This window comes from Epinephelus lanceolatus, chromosome 19, assembly GCF_041903045.1.
Source record: "Epinephelus lanceolatus isolate andai-2023 chromosome 19, ASM4190304v1, whole genome shotgun sequence".
NCBI lineage: Eukaryota > Metazoa > Chordata > Actinopteri > Perciformes > Serranidae > Epinephelus > Epinephelus lanceolatus.
This window is the reverse complement of record NC_135752.1, coordinates 41898358-41923372: the sequence shown is the minus strand read 5'-3', so window position 1 is coordinate 41923372 and position 25015 is coordinate 41898358. Positions and strand designations below refer to the sequence as shown.

Sequence of the window (25015 nt, the reverse complement as noted above, 5' to 3'; positions counted from 1 at the left end):
GTACAGGCCCAAAGTTTGGACACACCTTCTCATTCAATGCGTTTTCTTTATTTTCATGACTATTTACATTGTAGATTCTCACTGAAGGCAACAAAACTATGAATGAACACGTGGAGTTATGTACTTAACAAAAAAAGGTGAAATAACTGAAAACATGTTTTATATTCTAGTTTCTTCAAAATAGCCACCCTTTGCTCTGATTACTGCTTTGCACACTCTTGGCATTCTCTCCATGAGCTTCAAGAGGTAGTCACCTGAAATGGTTTTCCAACGGTCTTGAAGGAGTTCCCAGAGGTGTTTAGCACTTGTTGGCCCCTTTGCCTTCACTCTGCGGTCCAGCTCACCCCAAACCATCTCGATTGGGTTCAGGTCCGGTGACTGTGGAGGCCAGGTCATCTGCCGCAGCACTCCATCACTCTCCTTCTTGGTCAAATAGCCCTTACACAGCCTGGAGGTGTGTTTGGGGTCATTGTCCTGTTGAAAAATAAATGATCGTCCAACTAAACGCAAACCGGATGGGATGGCATGTCGCTGCAGGATGCTGTGGTAGCCATGCTGGTTCAGTGTGCCTTCAATTTTGAATAAATCCCCAACATTGTCACCAGCAAAACACCCCCACACCATCACACCTCCTCCTCCATGCTTCACAGTGGGAACCAGGCATGTGGAATCCATCCGTTCACCTTTTCTGCGTCTCACAAAGACACAGCAGTTGGAACCAAAGATCTCAAATTTGGACTCATCAGACCAAAGCACAGATTTCCACTGGTCTAATGTCCATTCCTTGTGTTTCTTGGCCCAAACAAATCTCTTCTGCTTGTTGCCTCTCCTTAGCAGTGGTTTCCTAGCAGCTATTTGACCATGAAGGCCTGATTGGCGCAGTCTTCTCTTAACAGTTGTTCTAGAGATGGGTCTGCTGCTAGAACTCTGTGTGGCATTCATCTGGTCTCTGATCTGAGCTGCTGTTAACTTGCCATTTCTGAGGCTGGTGACTCGGATGAACTTATCCTCAGAAGCAGAGGTGACTCTTGGTCTTCCTTTCCTGGGTCGGTCCTCATGTGTGCCAGTTTCGTTGTAGCACTTGATGGTTTTTGTGACTCCACTTGGGGACACATTTAAAGTTTTTGCAATTTTCCGGACTGACTGACCTTCATTTCTTAAAGTAATGATGGCCACTGGTTTTTCTTTAGTTAGCTGATTGGTTCTTGCCATAATATGAATTTTAACAGTTGTCCAATAGGGCTGTCGGCTGTGTATTAACCTGACTTCTGCACAACACAACTGATGGTCCCAACCCCATTGATAAAGCAAGAAATTCCACTAATTAACCCTGATAAGGCACACCTGTGAAGTGGAAACCATTTCAGGTGACTACCTCTTGAAGCTCATCAAGAGAATGCCAAGAGTGTGCAAAGCAGTAATCAGAGCAAAGGGTGGCTATTTTGAAGAAACTAGAATATAAAACATGTTTTCAGTTATTTCACCTTTTTTTGTTAAGTACATAACTCCACATGTGTTCATTCATAGTTTTGATGCCTTCAGTGAGAATCTACAATGTAAATAGTCATGAAAATAAAGAAAACGCATTGAATGAGAAGGTGTGTCCAAACTTTTGGCCTGTACTGTATGTAGAAAGATAAGAGGGAACAAGGCCAAGAATAGATTAATATATAAAAACCAACCAATGTGAGAGCCTGTGGACATACAAAGACAGCCATTTAGCAGTGGCATACAGAGTACAATGGTGTATGCGATTTCCGCAACCAGTAAAAAAGCACAAAGAACAATGGTACACAGTGTCTTACGTCTTTAGATACTGGTCAGCTGCATTCATGAAAAGCAGATTCACCAATCCAGCAGAGGTAAAAAAGTTGCACATATCAAGTGTCTTCTTGCCTGAAGGGAGAAGTTGGATTTATTTCTAAAGAAGAAGACCAATTTAACCTTCAGCTTGGCGACAAGGTTTTCGATATGTGCTTTGAAAGACAAGTTCTGATCAATGATAATACCTAAATACTTGAACATTGTAACAATTTCAATTTCAACCCCTCGAGTAGTCAAGACCTTTGGAAGATCAGATGTTAAGTCTTTGCCATTTGAAAAAAGCATAATTTTGGATTTTTCTGCATTTAACACCAGCTTAGGTTGAGTTAAGTGGGTCAGACTGCAGGTCTTACACAGCTTTAACGACTGAAGGGGATGAACAATAGATGACGGTATCATCTGCATAAAAATGATAAGCAGCATTTGATAAATTATCACAGAGATTATTTACATATATAGAAAACAACAATGGCCCCAGTATGGAACCCTGAGGAAGACCTTTTAACACTGGGAGGAATGCAGAGGAAGACCCAGCAAACTGAACGCTATGTGTTCTGCCTGACAAATAATTAGCAAACGAGTGTACAGCATGCTTAGATAGGCCAATTTTACAGAGTCTATCTGCCAGGGTAACATGATCTACTGTGTCAAAGGCCTTGATGAAAAGAGTTGCACAATATTTTTTGCAGTCCAGTGCCTCGATAATGTCATTGACCATCTTAATAGCAGCTGTTGTCGTGCTGTGTTGTTTTCTAAAACCAGACTGATGTGGTGATAAAATGATATTTATTTCTAAAAACTCTTTAAAGGGATAGTGCTCCCAAAAATGAAAATTCAGCCATTATCTACTCACCCATATGCCGAGGGAGGCCCAGGTGAAGTTTTAGAGTCCTCACATCACTTGAGGAGATCCAAGGGAAGAGGAGGTAGCAACACAACTCCACCTAATGGAGACCGGCGCCCCGGATTGCGCAGTGATTATGGTCTTTGGTGGTCTGTAGTAATAGTCTTTGGTGGTCAGTTATGGTCTTTGGTGGTCTGTGATTATGATCTGTGGTGGTCTGTAGTCTGTGGTAATGGTCTGTGGTGGTCTGTGATTCTGGTCTGCTCTGTGTTTAACGTGTTGTTAACCTGGTCAGTAAATGTCTTCTGTGGCTGTCTGTTGCTCCCTGCAGGCTGGTTCAGGCAGTGCAGCGTTATCTCATACAGCCGTGACGTCGATATTGGCATATTCAGCGTGGACTTCAGGTCTGACATCATCACGGCGTTCAGGGACGCCGGCCTGGCGCTCAAACACAAGTTTGGAAAGGTGAAAACTTTGTTTTTGTTTTTTGTGTTCTGTTCTGTTATTTTGACATTTATTTTGACGTGTTTCTTTAATTTGTGTGTTTTAATTTGATGTGTGTTTTACTCTGTTTTATAGGGATGCACCGAAATGAAAATTTGTGGCCGAAGCCGAATAATATTAAACGCTTGGCAGAATACCGAATACTGTTGTTTAGTTTTTCATTAGTTTTTGCAGATGACCCCTCCAGATTAGTGTTGTCACGGTACCAATATTGGGACCCACTGTACAATACCAATGAAAATATCATGGTTCTAAGTAGTATCACGATACCACAGCAAAAATGAGGCAGATGTGCCTTTTGTCATTTATCAAAAGATAAATCACTTTTCTATAATACATCAATGATATTTCAATGGAATAAATTACTTACTGACTTATTCATACTTCAAAAACAGCATCAATAAGTGATTAACATAGGGGGGATCAAAATAAAATAAATAAATAAAATAAAAATCAACCAGCCACCCTCCTCCCCTGACAAGTAAAGAACAGTCCCTTCATAAGTAAAGAACAGTCCCTTCATAAGTAAAGAACAGTCCCTACAGTGCGGCGAGGTTTGTGGGCCATGAACGGCTTGTTTCTCCTCTGACACATCACATACCTGTGTTAGGCTGGCTCGGCTGTTCAGGTACTTCATTCGCCAAGAAGAGGATATTATTGGAGCCGACTTCTCCGTTGCCAGTAAGCCGATGGCCGCCGTATTTGACAGGAATACATTACTGTCTGTGTCTGTGACCCCCGTTCAACCCACAATCGGTGGGATTCGCCTTTTGTTTCTGCTGCTGGTTGAAATCTGTAGACTGCTCGCACAGCGTGCTGAATGATTTAAGCCTATTTTGCTTGCTCAAAACTATTTTTAGTCGCAAATGCAAGTGCCGTGACGGGCGGATTGCCACACTGCCGACATTTTACTCCGCTGGTCACAGCACGCTGTTTGATTGCGTTATCAAAACACGCCACTATTATTCGGCCTTGCTTTTAACTTATTCCACCGAATACCGAATATGTGTTTTTTTGCAATATTTGGCCAAATATATTCGGTTACTGAATATTCGGTACATCCCTACTGTTTTATTTGACATGTGTTTTTATTTTGATGTATGTTTTATTTTGACACGTTTTTTATTTTGATGTGTGTTCTATTTTGACATGTGTTTTTATTTTGATGTATGTTTTATTTTGACGTGTTTTTATTTTGATGTATGTTTTATTTTGACATGTTTTTTATTTTGATGTGTGTTCTATTTTGGTGTGTTTATTTTGGTGGGTGTGTTTTATTTTGGTGAGTGTTTTATGTTGTGTGTATTTAATTTTGAAATGCAGGTGGAGGACAGTCTAGAACTTTCATTTCTGAGTGACGACGTCAAACTGGACATTTTCTTTTTCTATGAGGATGGAGACGTTGTGTGGAACGGAGGGACACAGGCGAAGAGCGGCAGGAAGTTCAAGTAAACACCATTCATTTTTCTTCCCGTCAGATGTCATGACTTTTATTTGCCGTCAGATGAAACCGACCACCAGGCAGCTTCTAACATCATTCTGTGTTATCATTTTATTAGGAACCCCTATAGCTACAGTGCGGCCATGACAACTGACATCATGACATCCCATAATACACAGGCGTGTGAGTTCAGGTTAATATGGGCAGTCTGTAGGACTGTAGGCTCAAACTTCACTATGATGTCAGAGACGGTAAAATGATGACGTTCAGTTCAATTCTATCAATTTTATTTATAAAGCCCAATATCACAAATCACAATTTGCCTCACAGGGCTTTACAGCATACGACATCCCTCTGTCCTTATGACCCTCACAGCTGATCAGGAAAAACTCCCCAAAAACCCTTTAACGGGGAAAAAAACGGTAGAAACCTCAGGAAGAGCAACTGAGGAGGGATCCCTCTTCCAGGACGGACAGACGTGCAATAGATGTCGTACAGAACAGATCAGCATGATAAATTAACAGTAATCCGTATGACACACTGGGTGCGGTTACATGATGGTTTTTCATTCAGAATGAAATAAATCTAAATGGAATCATTCGGAATTAAAGTTTTTCCAGGTAGATGACATGGGAAATATTCATTCCGAATGAGGGTTTACATGGCGATCAGTTTAATCACCTTTATTTGGGTCCGCGCAAGGTTTGGGGCAGGGAAGGTTTCTGATTGGTTAGGGGGCGGGGCGGATGTGACGTGTAACAGAAGAAAACACTGTAGTCCTCACTCCGGATAACAAGACGCTTGACGACGCCGTTCTTAGTGCCTTTTCGGGCTTGTTTTGCTTATATTCTTGAAGCAGCAGTACGACAACAACCTTGTTCTTCATTTGTTGAGGAGGAGAATGGAGGTAGAAGTCCGTGCTGTGGAGAATGGAAACCGATTAGTGCAACAAGTCTGACTGCTCTGTCTCAGCCCGTTGCTATGCACACTGTATATGTCATTGCGCCACAAGGGCAAGGAAACGAGCATGCGCAGAAAGACCGGAATGGCTGCAATCGGGTAGGAGGTGTATAGAAGACAGAAAAATTCTTCCATTCGGGTTCTGAAAAGGAATATTCCACTCCTGTGCACCCGATTAGATTTTTTTTCGGGTTGGCTGTTTTTATTTGGGTTGAGGTGTTTACAAGGAGCATTTAAGTTTAAGTTAAGTTTAAGTGTATTTACTTTATTAATCCCCCTGAGGGGAAATTCAATGTTTTCACTCTTGCTTGTCAATTACACACAGGTCCGAAAGACACACACATGCACAAACAGGACCTATACATGCACAGATTGGAGAGATGTCAGAGTTAGAGGGCTGCCCTTGGTGAGGCGCCCCGAGCAGATGGGGGGTTTGGTGCCTTGCTCAAGGGCACCTCGGCAGTGCCCAGGAGGTGAACTGGCACCTCTCCAGCCACCAGTCCACGCTCCATACTTTGGTCCAGACGGGGACTCGACAGGCGACCCTCCGGTTCCCAACCCAAGTCCCTATGGACTGAGCTACTGCCGCCCCCAGTACCCTATTCGGGTAGGGCTTCCAACCCGAATGCAAAAGGAATACATGGATCCATGCAAACGCACGTATTGAGACGGAAAGAGACGGTTATTGAGACGGAAATTGAGAAGGTTACTGTGGTACAATATGTTGAAAGTACACTGAACAAAAATATAAACACAACACTTTTGTTTTTGCTCCCATTTTTCATGAGCTGAATTCAAAGATCTAAAACATTTTCTATAAACACAAAAGACCATCTCTCACAAATATTGTTCACAAATCTGTCTAAATCTGTGTTAGTGAGCACTTCTCCTTTGCCGAGATAATCCATCCCACCTCACAGGTGTGGCATATCAAGATGCTGATTATACAGCATGATTATTGCACAGGTGTGCCTTAGGCTGGCCACAATAAAAGGCCACTCTGAAATGTTCAGTTTTATCACACAGCACAATGCCACAGATGTCGCAAGTTTTGAGGGAGCGTGCAATTGGCATGCTGACTGCAGGAATGTTCACCAGAGCTGTTGTCCGTGAATTGAATGTTCATTTCTCTACCATAAGCCGTCTCCAAAGGCGTTTCAGACAATTTGGCAGTACATCCAACCGACCTCACAACCACAGACCACGTGTAACCACACCAGCCCAGGACCTCCACATCCAGCATGTTCACCTCCAAGATCGTCTGAGACCAGCCACCCAGACAGCTGCTGCATAACCAAAGAATTTCTGCACAAACTGTCAGAAACCGTCTCAGGGAAGCTCATCTGCATGCTCGTCGTCCTCATCGGGGTCTCGACCTGACTGCAGTTCGTCGTCGTAACCGACTTGAGTGGGCAAATGCTCAGATTCGATGGCGTCTGGCACGTTGGAGAGGTGTTCTCTTCACGGATGAATCCCGGTTTTCACTGTTCAGGGCAGATGGCAGACAGCGTGTGTGGCGTTGTGTGGGTGAGCGGTTTGCTGATGTCAACGTTGTGGATCGAGTGGCCCATGGTGGCGGTGGGGTTATGGTATGGGCAGGCGTATGTTACAGCGAACACAAGTGCATTTTATTGATGGCATTTTGAATGCACAGAGATATCGTGAAGAGATCCTGAGGCCCATTGTTGTGCCATTCATCCACGACCAACACCTCATGTTGCAGCATGATAATGCACGGCCCCATGTTGCAAAGATCTGTACACAATTCCTGGAAGCTGAAAACATCCCAGTTCTTTGCATGGCCAGCATACTCACCGGACATGTCACCCATTGAGTATGTTTGGGATGCTCTGGATCGGCGTATACGACAGCGTGTTCCAGTTCCTGCCAATATCCAGCAACTTCGCACAGCCATTGAAGAGGAGTGGACCAACATTCCACAGGCCACAATCAACAACCTGATCAACTCTATGGGAAGGAGATGTGTTGCACTGTGTGAGGCAAATGGTGGTCACACCAGATACTGACTGGTTTTCTGACCCCCCCAATAAAGCAAAACAGCACATTTCAGAGTGGCCTTTTATTGTGGCCAGCCTAAGGCACACCTGTGCAGTAATCTGTAAATACAGATTTAGACAGATTTGTGAACAATATTTGTGAGGAAATTTTTTTTTGTGTATATAGAAAATGTTTTAGATCTTTGAGTTCAGCTCATGAAAAATGGGAGCAAAAACAAAAGTGTTGCATTTATATTTTTGTTCAGTGTATATATTAATATCTGATAGTATACATGTGTGACAATAATCATGTGTATAATAACAGTAGAAGTATGACTAATGACTAATGATGGCAGCAGCAGCAGGAGGCATCTGGCAGGACCACGGCAGCAGCACAACCACACACGTCACGCTGTCCAGGCACCGCTGTGATATGAGTTAATCTGAGAGACAGTGGAGCACAAAGGCTCCGGAGAAGAAGCCGAGTTAGTGACATGCAGTAACAGGACATGAGAGAGAGACGGAGTGAAGGTGCCCGGTGTATTATAGGGGGGTCCTCCGGCAGACTAGGCCTAAGTCAGCCTAACTAGGGGCTGGTACAGGGCAAGCCTGAGCCAGCCCTAACTATAAGCTTTATCAAAGAGGAAAGTCTTAAGTCTAGTCTTAAATGTGGAGACGGTGTCTGCCTCCCGGACCGTAACAGGAAGATGATTCCACAGGAGAGGAGCCTGATAGCTGAAGGCTATAAGTTACAATAATCCAGCCTAGAGGTAACAAAAGCGTAGACCAATTTTTCTGCATCTTTTCGGGTCAATTTTCGCAATATTACGCAGATGAAAAAATGCAGTCCGTGAGGTTTGTTTTAAATGAGAATTAAAAGACAAATCTTGATCAAATATTACTCCGAGGTTTCTTACGGTAGTGCTAAAGGCCAGAGCAATGCCATCTAGAGAAACTATGTCATCAGATAAAGAGTCTCTGAGTTGTTTGGGGCCAAGAACAATAACTTCAGTTTTGTCTGAATTTAATATCAGGAAATTGGTGCTCATCCAGGTTTTTATGTCTTTAAGGCAGTTATGGAGTTTAGTTAATTGATTACTTTCTTCTGGCTTCATAGATAAATACAACTGTGTATCATCTGCATAACAATGGAAATTTACAGAGTGATTTCTAATGATGTTACCTAAAGGAAGCATATATAGAGTGAAAACACAAATGACGTTATGTCACATTGGACGTCACAGACACGTCCCCCACCCACTGTGAGAGGTTTTCCTTTTCCCCTATGATCAGCTGCTGTCAGCCATTTTGTCTTCGTCTCACACACACATACACACACACAGACAGAGACACACACACACAGTCACACAAACAGACACACACACACATTCTCATTGACTGATGAATTGGCACTGGTTATTTATTGTGGCGTATTGATTATGAATACAGTCCATCTGATGCTGGTTTTGTTTCATCACTGTAGCCAGTATCTCACTATCACTATCCTCATTCAGATTTTAAGAAGCTACAAATTATATTCAGCCACAAAATAAGTCTGAAAAGCTGCAAATTAGAGCAGAAGCACAGAGAGTTGTTGACTAGAGATGATACGCCGTCTCATGGTGGTCACTTCCTGTCAACGTTACAGATCAGAAGCACAGAGAGTTGTTGACTAGAGATGATACGCCGTCTCATGGTGGTCACTTCCTGGCAGCGTTACAGATCCAAAGCCCAGAGAGTTGGTGACTAGAGACGATACGCCGTCTCATGGCGGTCACTTCCTGTCAACCACCAGCTCTGACAGCAGCGTCCTGTCTGAACTCGTCTGGTCGTCAGTCTTCGGTCTGATCTGGACTTTATAGATCTGAACTCATCACGCTCCTCTGTGTGCGACGTGTGTAGCTTATCTCTGTCTGTGAGGCGTTTCATGTTGTGCATGATTGTTTCTCTCTGGTGTTTCAAGCACCCAGTTTATAGACTATGAGGCCGCCTGTGGACCTGTTTGTGCTTCTTTGTGTTCTGCTCCTCGGTCTCTGTATTGGTACGGAGTGAACACACATCACGGCGTCTTCCCCGGCAGGATTACATGCTCTCTGGAGTTTCTCTTGTAACTTCAGACAAGTAACAGTGTTGTGCCAGTGAATATTTCGTCGCAGCTCAGCAGAACCGATGCTAGAGCCAAACCCACTTTTCAGAAAACAGGTGGAATTCGTCGGAGACTCAAGAATATGAGCCTTCATGACCGCCGCAAGCTACCTGCTCTTTCTTCGATTCTGCTCTATAATGCACAGTCTCTCTGCAACAAGTTGCATGAGCTGGAGGCCTGGGCCAAATTTAAACACAAAGTGAGGGGTACCTGTTTACCGGCCTTCACCAAGACCTGGCTAAGTGATTCAGATTGGGACAAGGATCTGTCTCTTAGTGGGTTCGGCATTCCGCTCTGACTGGACCGGTCACCGGAGATCACCAACACGCGAGGTAGTGTGTGCCGCTATGTCACACTGTCGTGATTCGGGAGAAGATTTGTTCCCCTGACATTGAACTTTTGACCATCTCACTCCGGCCTTTTTACTTGCCTCAGGAGTTTCAGTAACTGTTCTTCACCATTGTTTACATCCACCCTCGTGCTAACACATCAGCTGCTGCTCAGCTGATTGCTGACGTAACAAGCCGTCTTGACACCATATGCCCGGATGCTCCGAAATTCGTCCTTTGTGATTTTAATTACTGCTGTTTGAACACTATTCTGAGGACTTATGAACAGTATGTGACCTGTGCCACCACACAGAGGAACTCTACCTTAGACCTGTGTTATGGCTCTGTGAGCCTGCTTACAGATTGCTGCCGTCTTTGGGATCTTCCTACCACAACAGTGTGTATGTGATGCCTCTGTACACATCTACCTTCAGGCAGCTCCCGCGTGTGGAGAAATCAGTGAAATGCTGGTCTGCGGACAATATCTCCTCTCTTCAGGCCTGCTCCAAGTGTACAAACTGGGAATGTTTCTTTGATGCATGTAGTGATGACATGAATGATGTCTGTGACACGGTCTCATCATACATCTCATTCACTGTGCTGATCAGCTCAGTGGGGTGTTCTCTAGACTTTTCCAGATGTGTGCTGATCTGGGTCAGATTCCCATAATCTGGAAGACGTCAACCGTCATACCTGTCCCCAAGTCAAAGGATTCAAAAGAACTGAAAGACTTCAGACCAGTGGCACTTACTTCACTGGTAATGAAAAATTTTGAGAAAATTATAAAGAACTTTGTTGTGTGTTCTGTAGCAGGAAAACTGGATCCTCTGCAACTCACTTACCAGCCAGGTAAAAGTGTGGAGGACGCTAAGCTTTTTATTTTGAACACTCTGCACAAACACTTGGAAACACCTGGAGCTCATGCAAGACTTGTATTTGCAGATTTTTCTTCTGCTTTCAATAAAATGCAGTCTCACATTTTAATTGAGAGACTTGACTCTTACTTTAATCTCCCACACGAGCTTCTCATTCTGATTATAAATTTTCTCACTGAGAGGGTCCAGCAGGTCTTTGTCAATGGACAAATGTGTAACATGTCCATTTTTACCACTGGCTCTCCTCAAGGTTGTGTGTTGTCACCTCTCTTATTTATTATTTATTCTGTATACTGACAGCTGCAGATCTTCTCAAGTCAACAGGCATCTGGTGAAGCTTTCTGATGACACTGTCCTCTTATCTTTACTGCAGCGCTCTGACAGTGATCATGGTCCTGCATTACACGATTTTGTGAAATGGTGAGATGGCAGTTAGCTCGATTTAAATGTTTCTAAAACCAAGGACATGATAATTGACTTTAGGTTTCACAGTGATCATCAGGTCAGTGTCATTCATGGTGGAAATGTTCAGATTGTGGTGTCTTACAAACACCTGGGTGCTGTGTCTGACTGTAAACTGAAGTTCAATATGAACACAGAGTCTATTGTCAAGAAAGGTCAGCAGAGGATTTACCTGCTGAGGAAGTTGAATTCCTTTAATGTCAATGGGAAAATCTTGAGTTGTTTTTATTGTTCTTTCATTGAAAGTCTTTGAACTTTTTCTTTTATCTGATGCTTTAATATTCTCTCTGTTAAGGATAAGAACAGCATTCAGAGCAGAGTTAAGGCTTGCTCCAAAATACCTGCATTGCCTCTGTCCCTCTGTTCTCCTGTCCCTCTGTCCTCCTGTCCCCCTGTCTGTCCCTCTGTTATCCTGTCCCTCTGTCCTCCTGTCCCCCTGTCTGTCCCTCTGTCCTCCTGTCCTTCTGTCTGTCCCTCTGTCCTCCTGTCCTTCTGTCTGTCCCTCTGTCCCTCTGTCCTCCTGTCCCTCTGTCCTCCTGTCCCCCTGTCTGTCCCTCTGTCCTCCTGTCCTTCTGTCTGTCCCTCTGTCCTTCTGTCCCTCTGTCCTCCTGTCCCTCTGTCCTTCTGTCTGTCCCTCTGTCCTTCTGTCTGTCTGTCTGTCCTTCTGTCTGTCTGTCTGTCCCTCTGGGAGAATCAGATGGTTGAGAAGAGGAAGAGCATTATTAATCAACGTCTCCATGTCCTGTCTCAAGAGTTTTCACTGTTGCCTTCTGGTCGTCGATACCTTGTACCTCTGAGCAAGACTAATGGCTACTCTAAATCTTTTATCTCTTCAGCTATTCGAGTATTAAACTTAGATGGTAGTTAGTTTAGCAAATAATGTCCTGACAGAATAGAAGGTCTTTCTTTCTTATATTTATATTTAGGGTGGACCCTATTGAAATGCAAGGAATTCTTCTTCTTCTTCTTCTTCTTCTTCTTACAAATAAATTTCATGAAACTGCAGATACATCAGAACCTGTGAAAAATTTCATATTTTAAGGGTCTCACCCTTCAGTTCCAAAAAATGGCTCAGTAGCGCCCCCCACAAAATTTCAACAAAACAGCCCCCAAAGCTGGTTTAACCCAGGAGTATGAAACTTGGTAGGCATATGTAACACTCCGAGACATAAAAAGCTTCTTGGAGGCATGCTCTAAACCCAACAGGAAGTCGGCCATTTTGAATTTACTGTGCAATTTTGGTGCATTTTTGGCCATTTCCAGGGGTCCTAAATGAACGAACTAGTCCTAGAGATTTCATCCGATCGACTTCAAACCTTGGTCTGTCCCACCCCAAGACCTTGAAGATGAAAAGTTATCAAAAGCTTGAGTTTTCGTCAATGCGTGTGACAGTGGGATGGCGTCAAAGTTAGGGGACTCGCCACGAAACAGGAAGTAGTTTATAACTCTGGCTTACATGGTCCAATCTTGCCCAAACTTCACAGGATTGATGACAGTCCCATCCTGAACACATCTACATGTCAATAATTAGAGATAAATATAGCGCCCCTTACTGGCAACAGGAAATGTCATGTTTTAGACTTTGATGAATGTCTCCTACAAAGTTGACCACATCGTACTCAAACTTGGTCAAAAAAGCCGTAAGACCTTGATCATGCTTTATTGTGGAAACTGAGTTTTCGTCAAAGGGCGTGGCCACGGCCTGGACTGTGCTTGGTATGGATTAGTGTGTTGTTGTTTGTATATTGTGGGATGGGGAAGCTACAAACGAATTGCCCCTCGTGGGATCAATAAAGTTGGTTCTATTCTATTCTATTCTACTATTCTATTCTATGTTGTTTTGAAGGGACAAGGGATGCTTGAAAACTCACCAAACGTGGCATACACATCACAGGTCGCAGGTCCTGTTGTCTGATGTGATTTTTGTGCTTTGATGCACCAAGATGGCTCAACAGCGCTCCCTTGAATATTTCAATTAAGCAGCCCCCAAAGCTGATTTGACCTGCATGTATGAAACTTGGTAGGCACCTGTAACACTTTAAGACGTACAAAAAAGCCTCTTGGACCCATGCTCCAAACCCAACAGGAAGTCCGCCATTTTGAATTTGCTTACTACCACTTTTGTGCATTTTTGGCCATTTCCAGGGCTTGTAAATTAAAGAAGTTGTCCTACAGATTTTATTCAATTGACTTCAAATGTTGGTCTGTCCCACTGAAAGACCTTGAAGAAGAAAAGTTATAGCTAAAAAGCTTGAGTTTTCATCAAACCATGTGACCGTGGCAAGGCGTTAAACTTGCATGTGTCGCTATGCAACAGGAAGTAGTTTATAACTCCAGCATACACGGTCCGATCTTACCCAAATTTCACAGGATTGATGAGAGTCCCACCCTGGACAGATCTATGTGTCAATATTCAGTGATTAGTACAGAGCCACCTAGCTACAACAGGAAGTATGTCTTTTCGAACATTTATTTTTTGATTTATCTGACATTTACATGCTGTGGTCTATATTTTATATATAGGAACATCATATATCATTAGTTCCTTCTCTGACTCCCTCTAGTGGGAAGAGGAAGTGGTACAAAATGTGAAATAGTCATCTCAGGACTGAATGAAGGATATGCCATCTCACTCCTTTATGTACCGTCTGACTTTGACAGAAATGAACTGATGCGTTAGCCTGCGTCCTGCCAGCACCCCCGAGTTGTGTGAAGGTGCGAGGGCCCGTTCATTGCTGCTTGCAGCTTTAATATTTTGTTTATTTCATTAATTAATTAATATTCATGTTATTAATATTCGACTGGTCATTTGTCGCCTGTCAATCATCTGTCACCTGTCAATCATCTGTCAACTGTCAACTGTCTGCGGCTCAGTCGATGTGACGTGTCGTCAGCTGCAGAAGATTGTGGGCCAGAACCAAAGAGCATGGATACCAAGAGGCGAAGCTCCGTTGAATTTCTGCCAACAGCCACTAGGGGAGCTAACGCCATTTTGGACTGTTGAGCTTGGACTGTTGCGCCCAGACAACATGCAAAATGTCACGGAGAGAGGAGGAAAAAAGTAAAAGAAAACAGTGTAGTGCAATTAACTGCAACAACTATTGGTGGAACACCCCGCACCTGGCCTTCCACCGTTTCCCGAAGGATCCCAACAGAGGTGTACGTTTTCAAGTGTTTTAATATCAATTTAATATGCCAGTTTTCGTGGGAAGATATATGTATATATGTATATATAGGCCTATATATGGCTTCTTGGATCATTTATATCAGAACTGATTACTGCTTTAGCATTAAAATATATCATATTAAAATATCAATCAATCAATCAATCAATTTTATTTATAAAGCCCAATATCACAAATCACAATTTGCCTCACAGGGCTTTACAGCATATGACATCCCTCTGTCCTTATGACCCTCACAGCTGATCAGGAAAAACTCCCCCCAAAAAAAAAACCCTTTAACGGGGAAAAAAAAACGGTAGAAACCTCAGGAAGAGCAACTGAGGAGGGATCCCTCTTCCAGGACGGACAGACGTGCAATAGATGTCGTACAGAACAGATCAGCATAATAAATTAACAGTAATCCGTATGACACAATGAGACAGAGAGAGAGAGAGAGAGAGAGAGACAGAGAGAGAGAGAGAGACAGACAGACAGAGAGAGAGAAAGAGAGAGAGAAAGAGAGAGAGACAGAGAGAGAGAGAGAGAGACAGAGAGAGAGAGACAGAGAGAGACAGAGACAGAGAGAGAGAGACAGAGAGACAGAGAGAGAGAAAGAGAGAGAGAAAGAGAGAGAGACAGAGAGAGAGAGAGAGAGACAGAGAGAGAGAGAGAGAGAGAGAGAGAGAGAGACAGAGAGAGAGAGAGAGAGAGAGAGAGAGAGACAGAGAGAGACAGAGACAGAGAGAGAGAGAGAGACAGGTAATAACAGTAGCTTACAACAACATTATTGAAAGTAATAATATTATAGTTATAGTTCTGGCTACTGTGGTACAATATGTTGAAAGTATGTATTAATATCTGGCAGTATACATGTGTGACAATAGTCATATGTGTATAATAACAGTAGAAGTATGACTAATGACTAATGATGGCAGCAGCAGCAGCAGGAGGCATCTGGCAGGACCAAAATAGCCTATATGTTATTATTATTATTATTATTATTATTATTATTACTGTCCCCTTACTGTACAAACTGTAAATAAATCTTTATTCCTGACTATGTGACATCACCATTAATGTGTTTCTAGTTAAAATATTTTTTTTTTTTTTTTTTTTTTGGTATTTATTTATTTTTTTTGGTAGATTGGCTTATGGGGTGATTTTGAAGGAGTAATTAAGTTAATCTTCTCATAAGTGGATGTAATATGTAGAGATGCCATCTCGGCCGTTTCTCCTCATTTTGTTTTTTTTAAAGTCTATATTTTGCTTTACAAAAATATGAAAAAGCAGCTGTGACCAAGCTATGACGAGGTGAGTAGCATTGTAAGCATAATTAATAGTGATATACTTCAGTTTGTCTGTGTGTTTTTGTATGCAAGCGGGTCTGCTGCGGTCTGCTGACAGTCCAAAATGGCGGCGGTAGGACGAAACCATGGGCGAGTCTGTTGCTATGGGGCGTTCTGTTGAGCTTTGCCTCTTGGTGTCCATGCTCTTTGAGAACAGACAGTAAACTGTGACCTGCTGCAGAGGAACATCCTGGTACTTTTGGCTTCCCATGGAGGTTCACACCTGTCCGTCTGTCACTCTGCAGCAGGAAACAGCTCTTCAAAATAAAAGCTCTGTTATTAATTCCCTGGACTTCAAAATAAAGATTGTTTTTTACCTGCCATCCAATCAGAGCGGACCTGCGACCACCTGTTGGGAAACATGAGTCAGTGACATCATTACAGTGACGTTGGTGTGTTTGACTGTTTGCAGTTAAAAATGTTTTAAATAAAGTTTTTTTTTTTCTTCAGGTACTTCTTCCCTCGTTTCACACTCTGCTGGGCAGAGCTTCTGGAGCTGAAAGTTCGCGTTCCTTGTGAAACGCTGGACTATGTGACGGCGAACTACGGCGCCACATGGAGTGTCCCGGTGAGGAGCTGGGACTGGAAGTCGTCGCCTAGCAACGTACAGGAAAATGGGGTGTGGCCTCAGACCAAGTGGGCGGAGGTTATCCAAGTTTACTGACAGGGAACGTTTGACTGAAAAATGAAACAAATAAAGACGTGACAAAAAACAGACACTGAGGGGTTTTTTTATCTCGACACTTTCTGACTGTATCTGATTATATAGGCCCGTTTCCACTGAAGTTCCTGGTACTATTTGGGGGGCAGGAACTACTACAGTAACGTCCTCTCGCTCTGCCCTCTCAACCACCGTGTCTCCACTGTGCGGCGGAGTAGGAGGAAGGTTCCTGTAAAGTTACCAGGCTCTGGATGTGATGTAATCGTTGCACGACCATTTTGACCAGGGCGACGCAGCAAAGACGTTTAAGTTAATTTAAGTTTATTTACTTTATTAATCCTCCTGAGAGGAAATTCAGTGTTTTCACTCTGTTGTCATTAACACACAGGTCTGAAAGACACACATGCACAAACAGGACCTTTACATGCACAAAGTAGAGAGATGTCAGAGTGAGGGGGCTGCCCTTAGTCAGGCGCCCCGAGCGGTTGGGGGGTTCGGTGCCTTGCTCAAGGGCACCTCGGCAGTGCCCAGGAGGTGAACTGGCACCTCTCCAGCCACCAGTCCACGCTCCATATTTTGGTCCAGACGAGGACTCGACAGGCGACCCTCCGGTTCACAACCCAAGTCCCTATGGACTGAGCTACTGCCGCCCCCCAGAAACAAACAAAGACGAACAACAACAAAGAAGAAGAAGCATAAGTACGAAGCAGAGGTAAGAAGAAGAAAGCAGACATTAAGAAAGACGATAATCAACATGGAAGGAGCTGAGGTGGTTGCTGGGTTTCTGGCATGTCTCGGCATTTACATGGCGGTGAAAGGTATGAACAAGCTAACCCTCGTCTGCTGAGTTTTAAAAATGCCGGCTATTTTGTCACTTTCTGTTGACGTCACATCCCGCCTTGAGTATATCCAATCAGCACCAAGTAATCCCCAAGCCCCAGCCAGGAGTTTTTCTGGGCCGTTCTGAGTACCTACTCCGAGGCAGGGACTTGTTTAGCCCCTGTAAAAGTTCCAGAACTCTGTCCTTCAGGGGTGGTTCCTGCGGTGGAGACACGCACCAACGGCCCCAGCCCCGTAAAATTACCCCGAAGTTCCTGCGGTGGAAACGGGCCTATTGTATCTGTACCTGGCACCATCACATGTCACATCATCACCTGTCACACCATCACCTGTCACATCATCACCTGTCACATTATCACGTCACATCATCACGTCACACCATCGCATGTCACACATCACAAGTCACACCATCACCTGTCACTTGTCACACCATCACCTGTCACATCCTCACCTGTCACACCATCAGATGTCACACCATCACCTGTCACTTGTCACACCATCACCTGTCACATCCTCACCTGTCACACCATCAGATGTCACACCATCACATGTCACACCATCACATGTCACACCACCTGTCACACCATCACATGTCAGACCACCTGTCACACCATCACCTGTCACTTGTCACACCGTCACCTGTTACTTGTCACACCATCACCTGTCACACCATCAGATGTCACATCATCAGATGTCACACCATCACGTCACATCATCGCATGTCACACATCACATGTCACCTTCACCTGTCCCTTGTCACACCATCACCTGTCACACCATCACCTGTCACATCATCACCTGTCACACCATCACCTGTCTAACCATCACGTCACACCATCACCTGTCTAACCATCACATGTCATACCATCACCTGTCACATCATCAGATGTCACACCATCACATGTCACACCATCACCTGTCACATCATCAGATGTCACACCATCACATGTCACACCATCACCTGTCACATCATCAGATGTCACACCATCACATGTCACACCATCACCTGTCACATCATCAGATGTCACACCATCACATGTCACACCACCTGTCACACCATCACCTGTCACATCATCATATCTCACATCATCACCTGTCACACCATCATGTTACATCATCACCTGTCACATCATCACCTGTCACATTATCACGTCACATCATCACATCACACCATCGCATGTCACATATCACGTCACACCATCACCTGTCACTTGTCACACCATCACCTGTCACTTGTCACACCATCACGTCACACCATCACCTGTCACACCATCACCTGTCACATCATCACCTGTCACACCATCAGATGTCACACCATCACCTGTCACATGTCACACCATCACGTCACACCACCTGTCACACCATCACCTGTCACTTGTCACACCGTCACCTGTCACTTGTCACACCATCACATGTCACACCATCACCTGTCATATCATCACCTGTCACATTATCACGTCACATCATCACGTCACACCATCGCATGTCACACATCACGTCATACCATCACCTGTCACTTGTCACACCATCGCCTGTCACATCATCACCTGTCTAGCCATCATGTCATACCATCACCTGTCACATGTCACACCATCACCTGTCACATCATCACCTGTCACACCATCAGATGTCACACCATCACCTGTCACATGTCACACCATCACCTGTCACTTGTCACACCATCACATGTCACACCACCTGTCACACCATCACCTGTCACTTGTCACACCATCACATGTCACACCACCTGTCACACCATCACCTGTCACTTGTCACACCATCACAAGTCACACCATCACCTGTCACACCATCACCTGTCACATCATCACCTGTCAAACCGTCAGATGTCACATCATCAGATGTCACACCATCACCTGTCACACCATTACGTCACATCATCACATGTCACACATCACATGTCACACCTTCACCTGTCACTTGTCACACCATCACCTGTCTAACCATCACATGTCACACCATCACCTGTCACATCATCACCTGTCACACCATCAGATGTCACACCATCACCTGTCACATCATCAGATGTCACATCATCAGATGTCACACCATCATGTCACACCACCTGTCACACCATCACCTGTCACATCATCAGATGTCACACCATCACCTCTCACACCATCACCTGTCACATCATCACCTCTCACATCATCAGATGTCACACCATCACCTCTCACACCATCACCTGTCACATCATCACATGTCACACCACCTGTCACACCATCACCTGTCACATCACCTGTCACACCATCACCTGTCACACCACCTGTCACACCATCAGATGTCACACCATCACCTGTCACATCATCAGATGTCACACCATCACCTCTCACACCATCACCTGTCACATCATCAGATGTCACATCATCACCTCTCACACCATCACCTGTCACATCATCACCTCTCACATCATCAGATGTCACACCATCACCTCTCACACCATCACCTGTCACATCATCACATGTCACACCACCTGTCACACCATCACCTGTCACACCACCTGTCACACCATCAGATGTCACACCATCACCTGTCACATCATCAGATGTCACACCATCACCTCTCACACCATCACCTGTCACATCATCACCTGTCACATCATCAGATGTCACACCATCACCTCTCACACCATCACCTGTCACATCATCAGATGTCACACCATCACCTCTCACACCATCACCTGTCACATCATCAATCACATGTCACACCACCTGTCACACCATCACCTGTCACACCACCTGTCACACCATCAGATGTCACACCATCACCTGTCACATCACCAGATGTCACACCATCACCTGTCACACCATCACGTGTCACACCATCAGATGTCACACCATCACATGTCACACCATCACCTGTCACATCATCACATGTCACACCATCACGTCACACCACCTGATGTCACACCATCACCTGTCACATCATCAGATGTCACACCATCAGATGTCACACCATCACATGTCACACCATCACCTGTCACATCATTACATGTCACACCATCACGTCACACCACCTGATGTCACACCATCACCTGTCACATCATCAGATGTCACACCATCACCTGTCACACCATCAGATGTCACACCATCACCTGTCACACCATCAGATGTCACACCATCACCTGTTACATTATCTTATGTCACACCATCACCTGTCACACCATCACATGTCACACCATCTGTCACACCATCACCTGTCACATAACTTGTCGCATCATCACCTGTCACACCATCACCTGTCACACCACCTGTCACATCATCACCTGTCACACCATCACCTGTCACATCACCTGTCACACCATCACCTGTCGCATCACATGTCACATCAACACCTGTCACACCATCACCTGTCACATAACTTGTCACATCATCACCTGTCACACCACCTGTCACATCATCACCTGTCACACCATCGCCTGTCACATCATCACCTGTCACACCATCACCTGTCACACCACCTGTCACATCATCACCTGTCACACCATCACCTGTCGCATCACATGTCACATCAACACCTGTCACACCACCTGTCACATCATCACCTGTCACATCATCACCTGTCACACCATCACCTGTCACACCATCACCTGTCACATCATCACCTGTTACACCATCACCTGTCGCATCACCTGTCACATCAACACCTGTCACACCATCACCTGTCACATCATCACCTGTCACATCATCACCTGTCGCATCACCTGTCACATCATCACCTGTCACACCATCACCTGTCGCATCACCTGTCACACCATCACCTGTCACACCACCTGTCACATCATCACCTGTCACACCATCACCTGTCATATCAACACCTGTCACACCATCACCTGTCACATCACCTGTCACACCATCACCTGTCACACCATCACCTGTCACATCACCTGTCACATAATCACCTGTCACACCATCACCTGTCACATCACCTGTCACACCATCACCTGTCACATCAACACCTGTCACACCATCATTGAAGTTATTGTTCTTGGCCCCAAACAACTCAGAGACTCTTTATCTGATGACATAGTTTCTCTAGATGGCATTGCTCTGGCCTCTAGCACTACCGTAAGAAACCTCGGAGTAATATTTGATCAAGATTTGTCTTTTAATTCTCATTTAAAACAAACCTCACGGACTGCATTTTTTCATCTGCGTAATATTGTGAAAATTAGGCCTATCCTGACCCGAAAAGATGCAGAAAAATTGGTCCACGCTTTTGTTACCTCTAGGCTGGATTACTGTAACTCTCTATTATCAGGTAGCTCTAGTAAGTCCTTAAAAACTCTCCAGCTAATTCAGAATGCAGCAGCACGTGTACTAACAGGAACTAAGAAACGAGATCATATTTCTCCTGTTTTAGCTTCTCTGCACTGGCTCCCTGTAAAATCCAGAATTGAATTTAAAATCCTACTGTTAACTTATAAAGCTCTAAATGGTCAAGCTCCGTCATATCTTAGAGAGCTCATAGTGCCATATTATCCCACCAGAACACTGCGCTCTGAGAACGCAGGGTTACTCGTGGTCCCTAAAGTCTCCAAAAGTAGATCAGGAGCCAGAGCCTTCAGCTATCAGGCTCCTCTCCTGTGGAATCATCTTCCTGTTACGGTCCGGGAGGCAGACACCGTCTCCACATTTAAGACTAGACTTAAGACTTTCCTCTTTGATAAAGCTTATAGTTAGGGCTGGCTCAGGCTTGCCCTGTACCAGCCCCTAGTTAGGCTGACTTAGGCCTAGTCCGCCGGGGGACCCCCTATAATACACCGGGCACCTTCTCTCCTTCTCTCTCTCTCTCATGTCCTGTTACTGCATATCACTAACTCGGCTTCTTCTCCGGAGCCTTTGTGCTCCACTGTCTCTCAGATTAACTCGTATTGCAGTGGTGCCTGGATAGTATGACATGTGTGGCTGTGCTGCTGCCGTGGTCCTGCCAGATGATGATAAAAAAGATTTTATTGATGTAAAATAATATGCTGATGTGACATTTTCCACCTGTCCGCTGCACACTGAGTCTGGTGGTCAGCCCTATTACTGTCATTATCGTCTGTCCTGCATCTCTCTCTCTCTCTGTCTCTGTCTCTCTCTCTCTCTCTCTCTCTGTCTCATTGTGTCATACAGATTACTGTTAATTTATTATGTTGATCTGTTCTGTACGACATCTATTGCACGTCTGTCCGTCCTGGAAGAGGGATCCCTCCTCAGTTGCTCTTCCTGAGGTTTCTACCGTTTTTTTTCCCCCGTTAAAGAGTTTTTGGGGAGTTTTTCCTGATCAGCTGTGAGGGTCATAAGGACAGAGGGATGTCGTATGCTGTAAAGCCCTGTGAGGCAAATTGTGATTTGTGACATTGGGCTTTATAAATAAAATTGATTGATTGATTGATTGATTGACCATCACCTGTCACATCATCACCTGTCACATCACCTGTCACATCATCACCTGTCACACCATCACCTGTCACACCATCACCTGTCAACCACACCTCCTTCATTAATTCATCAGATTAAAGTTAGTTAAACACTGTTGATTTATTATGAAGCATATTTACAGTCAATGACCTCTCAACCAAACCTCATTCATTTATCATTCTAACTGTAAAACAGACTGAGATAAACACTGTGTTGTTATTGTTGTTGTTGTTAATCATTTCAGATGTATTTGTGACCTCTCAACCAAACCTCATTCATTTATTTATCATTTTACGTGAACGTGACGTCACCCTGTATCAAACAGTTTTCAGTCAATGTCCGGGTTCGTCCGAAGACGTCACTCCGCCGCCGCCTCGCGCTGCCCCTCCTTGTGGACCACGTGTCCCTTGCTGATCAGGTCCGGTATCTCCACGGCCAGCCAAGGTCCGAGTCCCAGCGCCATCAGGTGCGCCAGGCCGAAGCGCGGCGCGTTGCGCGCCCACAGCGGCGCGAAGTGTTCGGTCAAGCAGATCTTCCCGCCGCGGTACATCTTGGCGGTCTTGCCGTCCAGCTCCGGTACCGCCACCTCGGGCGCGGTGTCCGGATACGTCACCGGAATGTCGAACTCCAGCCGGAACTCGTAGCGCAGTAGCTCGTGGATGAACCAGCACGTACCGGTCCAGCGCGTGCCGTCCGCGTTGCTCTCGAGGCGGAACCAGTCGTTGTCCGCCGCCTTGTTCTGCTCCACGAACTGGATCAGAGCCTGGTACTCCTCCTTCAGCCGCTGCGGCCACAGCGCGCGGTCCCGCGGCCCCGCGTGCGTCTTCAGCAGCGGGATCTGTGACACGGCTCTGCGCGTGGCCTCGTCCGCCATTTGGTCGGCTCTAGAGAGAAGCGGCTCCGGTCCCGGTTCACTGTCTGAGCTGGTCTGAGCACTGACGTGGACTTCCGGTCTGTCACGTTGCGGAGCTGCTTCCTGTACGGGATTTTCAGAACAAAAGCCTCCTTATGTGAATACGCTGAGGCGAACTGACGGTGCACGAGCTCGGGCGGCTGCTGCAGGGGGCGGAAACTTTTTTTTTTTTTTTTTTTATTGTGCGACACACAAAACCTTACATACAGACATACACTCATAGATACTTACAAACCTACATGGGGTGCAGAGATACACACAAAGCAAGGGTAAAAACAACAACAAAAAACAGCCAGAGGCCTTTACAGATCACTTCCACAAAATTTCTCCATAATAGATTATGTTTTTGCGGCTTTCTTATTTCTAATGTCCTTAATTGTGGCAGCATAACGGCGCAGTTCTTGTCGAAAGGGTACAATGTTTGGTTTAGATTTGACCCATTTGTTTTTATGGATGTGAAATTTCCCCAAACTCAAGATCAACTGACAGAAAAAACACAAATCTTTGTCTTGGTCATCAAAATAAATAAAAATATGTTTTTCCTGGAAACTGATCGTCCTTCCTGTTTTCTCTTGCACAAAATGTTGAACATCTTTCCAAAAAGTTCTACTGTAAGTACACTGATAAAATAAGTGAGAGATGGTTTCATCCACAGAAATCACACACATATTCAATGTCCAGTTTAAATCTTTCTAGTGTTTTTTTTGCAGGGTAGATTTGATGTAAAATTTTAAACGAACCTTCTTTCACCTTGTTATTAAGACAGAATTTGTCACCAACCAGCCACACTTTATGCCAGTTAACCTCTCCAAATTGTGCAGTCCAGTAAATTTGACCTCTAGGCAGAATCCTTGCTTGTAAGCAGCTTCTCAAATATGTGTTAGAGCAGGATTTTTTTGTAATGTCTACTTCGCCCACAAAAATATCACAATTATAATTTTCTGCAACAGCAGCATTTCTTTCAGTCCCTTTAAGAAGCTGCAGCACACCCTGTGGTAGTGCATCAAAAATCACAGCATATTTCTTCAACGTGAGTGGCAAGTGAAATTTTAACAAAAATTCTTCATAAGAAAGTAAAAAACCTTGATCATTGATAAGTTGGTCAACTAATAAAATTCCATGCTCCACCCAATCCTTATAAAACAGTGATTTGTTTTTGTAAAGGATGTCTTCATTATTCCAAATATAATACCTGGTTGGTGAGAAATTATGTTTGTAGATCAGTTTCCAGGACAGCAAAGCTTGTTTGTGAAAGTTGGGAAGTTTGGCAGAAAGTTTTTCAACTC

At 44.5% G+C, this 25015-nt stretch overlaps 2 protein-coding genes across 4 annotated transcripts in view; one reads left to right on the top strand and one right to left on the bottom strand.

The window, feature by feature from the left end:
• fktn (fukutin) overlaps nucleotides 1-16609 on the top strand; it is a 30916-nt gene extending 14307 nt beyond the window's left edge. For all 3 annotated transcript variants that reach the window (XM_078161917.1, XM_033647278.2, XM_033647277.2), the window contains 3 exons: nucleotides 3000-3133; nucleotides 4496-4620; nucleotides 16343-16609. In XM_078161917.1, the coding sequence (XP_078018043.1) occupies nucleotides 3000-3133; nucleotides 4496-4620; nucleotides 16343-16556 (473 nt within the window). In that variant the 3' untranslated portion in view covers nucleotides 16557-16609. The remainder of the gene's footprint in view (nucleotides 1-2999; nucleotides 3134-4495; nucleotides 4621-16342) is intronic.
• A 6308-nt stretch (nucleotides 16610-22917) lies between these two features.
• On the bottom strand, nucleotides 22918-23793 carry ufc1 (ubiquitin-fold modifier conjugating enzyme 1). Its single transcript, XM_033646481.2, has one exon. It carries the CDS (start codon nucleotides 23688-23690, stop codon nucleotides 23175-23177), a length of 516 nt encoding a protein of 171 aa, XP_033502372.1. The 5' UTR covers nucleotides 23691-23793; the 3' UTR covers nucleotides 22918-23174.
• Between the last annotated feature and the right edge of the window lie 1222 nt (nucleotides 23794-25015).

Bases quoted from the DNA above. Each gene is read 5' to 3' on its own strand.
- ufc1 (XM_033646481.2), bottom strand. From the start codon at position 23,690: ATGGCGGACGAGGCCACGCGCAGAGCCGTGTCACAGATCCCGCTGCTG.